Here is a 6176-nt window from a genome sequence, read left to right on the forward strand (position 1 = left end):
CGGGTGGTAGTGAGGGCGGAGGGCACTTGGACATGGTGGGAAAGCCCACTCTCCCCGGGCTGTCCCACCCCAGTTGTGGGGTCAGCAGGGGGCACGGAGCTGAGTCCTGGGCCCAGCAGCTTGGAAAACATGCTGGGCATGGTGCCCGAAATCCCAAGGGGAGAATGGAGGAGAGGAGATTGTGGCATGGCCATCCCCCGGGGGTGGTTTCTCACTTCCTCCTCTGTCTCTGGAGGGCGTGTTCACCCTGTAGCAAACCTCGGATGAACAAAGTCCCCAGCTGTGTGAGCTCTGGGAGCAGAGTCAGCAGCCCTGGTTCCTGCCGGCTCAGGTCCTGGGCCTATGTTTGCCACCCCCTCCTGCCATGGGTCAGGTGGAATCTGGCCACAGGGCAGGAAGGGAGCTGGAGAAGCCACCTGGCCCACGTCTTGCCCACTCACAAGTGAAACAGCTCCTGGGGCCCCTAGTGCTGAATCGCCGAGACCAGCCTGGAAAACCAAGGCGGGGACCTTTGCCGACGTCTGGGGGATGCGGGTGGGCGGTGTCCTCCAGTCAGGAATCCCCTTCCCAGGCCGCAGCACAGCGGTCGGGGAACTCCGGCCTCCCCAGAGCCCGGCTGTGGCTCTTGCGGGTGAGGGGGTTGGAGTTCCAGTTCGCAGGCACCTTGGTTGAGTCCAGGCAGCAGAGGGGAGGCGGGCTGGCCACCCACCCAACCCTGGAGCAGGGGGCCACGCAGGGCCGGGACCCTCCGGCGCGCCCCTGTCCAGCCAGCGCTCGGAGACCAGCTTTATTGGCACCGCCCTGAGCCGGCGGCGCACCTAGGCCTCGGGGTGCCGCTTGAGCGTGACCGAGGCGCCGCTGCTGACCATGACGGCGGGGTAGAGCGGCTCTAGGAAGGTGACCAGGAAGCGGTAGAGCAGGCTGACGCCGCCCTGCCCCGCAAGGAGAGGCAGCCGGCGCCGCAGTCGAGCGCCACGCCCAGCGTGCGGTGGTAGGCGCCGCGCAGCACGGTCTGCGTGTTGTTGTGCCACACGGAGAACTGCAGCGAGTCCCACTCCAGGCACCACGAGTAGGGGTTGCGGCCCAGCAGGTAGACGATGTTGCGGCGCGGGTGGGCGCTGGGCGGGGGGCTGCGGCGGTAGGTGACGCCCAGGCACACCCACGAGTTGGACACCTCTGCCTCCCAGTAGTGGCGGGGGGGGGGCGAGCACAGCACCTGCGGCCACTGCTTGAAGCCCGGGAAGGGACCGCCCGTGGTCAGGGGCTCCAGGAGGATGCCCAGGTTCAGCACCGAGTGCGTCTCCTTGAACAGGAACAGCTCCTCGCTGGCAGTGGCCGGGTCAAAGTTCAGGTTGCAGTAGCCTAGGGCGTGGGGCGAGACAGGCTCAGGGGCCCCACACCGGAGCCTGGAGGCCTCAGGGGAAGGCGCTGAACTGCATGGCATTTGCAGTAAAGTCGCAGGATGTCCCCTGAGTCCCCAGGAGTGGCCCCTCCACCCGCTGCCTCACAGTGCCCCAGCTCTGGCCTGGGTACCACTGACAGTCCAGGAGGGGTGAGCCTGGTGTTGTCCAGGGCTCTGGCTTGCAGGAGACAAACCTTTGGGGACCAGGAGTCCCCCTCCCCCTTCTACAGATCCTAACATAATCTCCCCCTTTGACTTAGGACACAGGCTGAGCGGCATCGCGGGAGTCCAGGGTTCTTAGAGCAGGTGACACGGATGGAGCCACCAAAGATAATCATCAACCTTGATTCACAAGATGTCAGAGAAGCCTTTGGGGTTTGGCTCCTAGCCCTGCCTGGGAAAAGGGCTCAGGAAGGTCAGTGAGCAGGGAGGTTATGTCTGAGGAAGAAAAGGATGGAGCCCATCCAGGCTGGCTTGGCTAAAGCTCAAAAGAGGTTGGCAAGCACCCAGCTGGGGACAGAGGCTGGGCAGGCACCCAGCTGGGGATGGAGGTTGTGCAGGCACACAGTTGGGGGCAGAAGCTGTGCAGGGACTCAGCTGGGGGCAGAGGCTGTGCAGGCACCCAGCTGGGGATGGAGGTTGTGCAGGCATTTGGCTGAGGACAGAGGTTGTGCAGGCACCCAGCTGGAAGCAGAAGCTGTGCAGGCACCCAGCTGGGGATGGAGGCTGGGCAGGCACTCAGCTGGGGCAGAGGTGGTGCCACATGAGGGCCAGAGAGCAGCTGCAGAGCCAGCCTTTGGGGAGCAGGCAAGGCCTCACCCTGCCTATGGGGACAGGACGGGTCGAGGGCTCAGGAAGGTCAGTGAGCAGGGAGGTTGTGTCTCTCCTTCCTACCAGGGGCTGAGATCCAGGCTGAGTGTTCCTGAGGTCCTGGGTAGAGGTCATGGCAAGGGAGTTGGCATCTCCTGTTGGCCTTGACCTGGATGGAAGTGGGCTGGGGCACCCTGTTCCTTTCTCCCACCCCTGAGGCTGGACCCCTGCACTGCAGACTCACACTTGAGGAGTGCGTTTCTGTCCACAGGGGGGGGCAGCACCTCATAGGAACTCATCTTGATGCCTGGGAGAGAAGGGCTTTGCTGTCACAGTGCAGCGTCCACTCAGAGAGGCACGGCCACCTGGGGAAGGTGCCCAGGGAAGGCAAGGGCCTGGACCCCCAACCAGTGCCCTGCAGGGCAGTCCCAACCCTGGGAACCAGGCCCCAGGCCACAAGGACTGACCCTTCAGGAGGAGCTGGTTGACAAAGCTGAGGCCCAAATCTACCAGTTGCACCCGGAGCTCAGCGAGGGTCTCTGGCAGTTGGAGGAAGCTCTGCGTCTCTTCACAGCTGGTGCCCATCAGGGCTTCTGTGCAGGCTGAGAAGTGCTGCAGCCTGGGGAACTCCTGGCAGGCAGGGAGGGGCCGGTGTATCACCTGTTAGCCAGGGCCCAGGCAGATGCCAGCGGCTCCCACTCAATACAGGGCTTGCGGGGAGTGGGCGTTACCTGTTTGTTTGTTTTAAGAATTATTTTATTGAACTTTATTTATGTTAATTTGACCAGTGAGGAACAGAGTGAGAGAGAGAGAAAGTAAGCCATCAAATCCAGGACTTGAACCACGGTCAGCCATGCGGTACCCTTAACCACCATGCCATCTGCCAGCCCCAACGTTGCCTGTTTTGAAACCTGGACATCTCTCCCCTTCTCCTAAGTTATTTGGAAATTTTAGGTTAGGACTCTGCAAAAGGTATATAGCCCCTGTGGTCTGGAGTTTTACAAAGTGGAGCCATTAATCATGAAAACCTGGGTCCATGGGACCAGCAGTTAGCGTAATGGCTATGTCGCTGAACTCCCACGTAGTCGACTACGGTTCGCGTCCCAGACCCGGTGGCTTAAATCTCACGCCGGGCGCGTGTGCATGTGTGCCCAAGATCCCGAGAGGAGAATGGAGGAGAAGGGATTGTGGCGTGACCATCACCCCTGGGGGGTGATTTCTCGCTTTCTGTCTCTCTGTCTCTCTCTCTCGCGAGCCCAGCCCCCCAATAAAAAAACCCCCCAAAAAAAAAAAAAAAAAAAAAAAAAACCTGGGTCCAGCAGGTGGCATGGTGGTTAAGGCACTGGACACTCCCACATGGACAACCTTAGCTCGAGTCCTGAACCCAGTGACTTGCTTTCTCATGTCCTCTCTTTCTCTCTCTGTGTGTGTGTCTCTCTCTCTGCTCAAATTAAAATAAATGAATTAATAAATAAAATAAAATAAATGAATCTTTAAAAACAATCATGAAAACCATTCCAGATGTGTGCTATTTTGCTCCGGAAACAAGGCTAGCAGCAGCGTCTTTCCTGGAGTGTGACGACAACTTAAGAAATGAGGTCTGTGAGCCGGCAGGTGGCATGGGGGTTGGGACACTGGACTCCCATAGGCCAGACCGTAGTTTGAGTCCCAGACCTGGCAGCTTGCTTTCTTACTTCCTCTCTCGCTCTCTGTCTCTCTCTGGTGAATGCACATGCTCTGTACCAAATTTAAAACTACTACTAATAAATAAATTAATTCAAAGAAAGAAAGGAGGTTCATGCTGGGCGTTCTCAAGCCGCCACCCTCCTGCCAGCTACTCTGCCTGATACCTGTCCCCCCCCCACCCTGCTCGCCCTTGCAATGGCACCAGGCTGCGGGGCTAGGCCAGAGCTGGGGAAGAGGGGCTTCGATCCAGGCTGTATAGATTGCTCTGTTCTCAGGGAGTCTGGAAAAACTTAGACAAAGCAGAGGCCCAGACTCCCGGGGCACACCCCATTCGTTCTAAGAAAATGAAGGCAGGAGGGTCGTGGTAGTGCTGAGCTGTGCGGTGGAGGAAGAGGCCGAGGGCATTGGCCCAAGCTCTGTTCCGAAGACCGGAAAAGAGGAGCCTGGAGGCCGGGGAATGGGCAAAGAACGCAGCGCCAGGTACTGGTCACTGGCCCACGGTCCGAGCAGATCTGGTGTGTCTATAGGTGGGGGACCGAGGACGGGACAGGACTTGGACCACAAGTGGGGAGGGGTGGCACCTCGCCTGCAGAAATTGCTGGTCGCTGCGGCTGGCGAGCAGGGTGTGGAGCCAGGAGTTGTCCTCCTCCAGCTTCAGGAGCCGGTTGTGGCCCTGCTGGATGGAGCTGCCCAGCTTTCCCAGGGCGACCGCCTCTTCTTTGTCCACAAAGTCCAAGACCTTGCCCTGCAGCTGCTTCAGCTCCCGGGTGATCTCCGAGAAGCAGGTGTTCACCTCGTCTCGCATCGTCTGGATCAGTTTCTAGGGGGTGGGCGTGTAGAGCGGCATGTCTGAGCCCCACTCCAGGATCCCCATTGTCACAGCCTAGAGCCAGCCTAGGGCTCTTTCTGGCTCCCCCGCCATCTATACCAAGTCCCAAGAGTTCCCCCTGCACAGGTGCAGGGTGCCGGGGAAGCTGGGCCTGGGCAGGGGCTGCTGGGCCAGCCTTACCGAGAGAAAGGCCACCTGCCCCCGGTGCTTCTGGCTGTCAGAGGCAATGATCAACATCTGGTTCTCCACATCGGCCTGGACCTTCCGAACCTCAACCTGGGAAGAGGGGTGGGCTGGAGGAGGAGGCCCCTGATTTGAGAGGCGGCCTGGGAGAGGCCTCTGCAAACAGCCTTCTTTGCAGACCCGGAAGAGACATACCTGTCTTCATCAGCTCAACTTAAACGAGAATGAGAGAGGGAGACCAGTGCTGAAGGCGAGGCGGCCCATGGTCCCCACTGCGTGGTCTCTCACTCCTTGAGAACCTGCCCCCCTGTTCTTAGGACTCAGGTCCTTTGCCCCCAATGATGACCGCAGGGTTTCAGGCCATCGGAAGGGTCTTGAGAGGCTTAGAAGGAAGGACTGGGAGGGGCACATCTGTCCCCCAGCTGGTGCTGCCGGGTCGGCACCCTTCTACGCGAGTCTGTGGTCTCCACCGAGTCCAGCGATGGGCCCTTCCATGGTGACGGTCTATTCCAGGCCAGCCCGTACCATGGTTCAAGTCTCGGCCCAGACACTGGAAAAGCAGGCCAGGCATGTGTGGGTGTGTGCCTGACCTCCAGGGGAGGAAGAATGGAGCAGTGTTTGCATCAGGACAGTGCCCAGGGGGTGCTCCCTCTCCCCAGCACAGCGTCCCTGGACATGGAAACGGTGTGTCACAGAACAGCACCTGTTTGTAAACTGGTGTTGTCTGTCACGAAGAGGCTCATGCCTGACTGTAATCAGTGTCATGCTTCCTGCGTTGACAAAATCCTGCCATGAATGAAGTGTCCGTGGAGCTGACAGTGCGCTTCGTCATGCCATTGGTTCCGTCCTGGCACGAGCTGCTTGTCTGGCCAGGGGCTGCTGAAGCGTGTCTGTGCTAGGACTGCGCTGTCCGCAGACTACCCACGACGGGCTTGGGCTTTCTAAATAGGGATTCCACCTCCCAGAGCAACACAAATCAATACAGTTCCAAAACAGCGCAAAGGGGGATTGGGCACTCTGACCTGATGCGCTGACTCTTCCTCCCAGGAAATGTGAGATTGAAGGCCTGGAGAGCCTGGCCCCTCCTCCCCAGCCCCTCCTCCCGCCGCCCCTCATTGGAAGATGGAGGCCCTGGAGGGCCTGCCCCCCCCCCCCCAGCCCCTCCTCCCGCCGCCCCTCCGCACCTCCTTGCGCGCGCGCTCCTCCTCCAGCGGGGTGGTGTCGTGGTTCTTGTGCTCCTCCAGGAGGCAGGTCCCGCACACGCCG

At 60.0% G+C, this 6176-nt stretch overlaps 1 protein-coding gene across 1 annotated transcript in view; it reads right to left on the minus strand.

Moving 5' to 3' along the window:
• Positions 1-422: 422 nt before the first annotated feature.
• The window catches only part of LOC102500384 (E3 ubiquitin/ISG15 ligase TRIM25-like), a 9113-nt gene continuing 3359 nt past the window's right edge, over positions 423-6176 (minus strand). Inside the window, 6 exon segments of the mRNA XM_014586779.2 lie at positions 423-934; positions 937-1362; positions 2457-2519; positions 2680-2842; positions 4485-4718; positions 4908-5003. Of these exon segments, the coding sequence (XP_014442265.1) occupies positions 819-934; positions 937-1362; positions 2457-2519; positions 2680-2842; positions 4485-4718; positions 4908-5003 (1098 nt within the window). The 3' untranslated portion in view covers positions 423-818.

The sequence above is a fragment of the Tupaia chinensis genome, unplaced genomic scaffold (assembly GCF_000334495.1).
Source record: "Tupaia chinensis unplaced genomic scaffold, TupChi_1.0 Scaffold000159_1, whole genome shotgun sequence".
NCBI classification, from domain to species: Eukaryota; Metazoa; Chordata; class Mammalia; order Scandentia; family Tupaiidae; genus Tupaia; species Tupaia belangeri.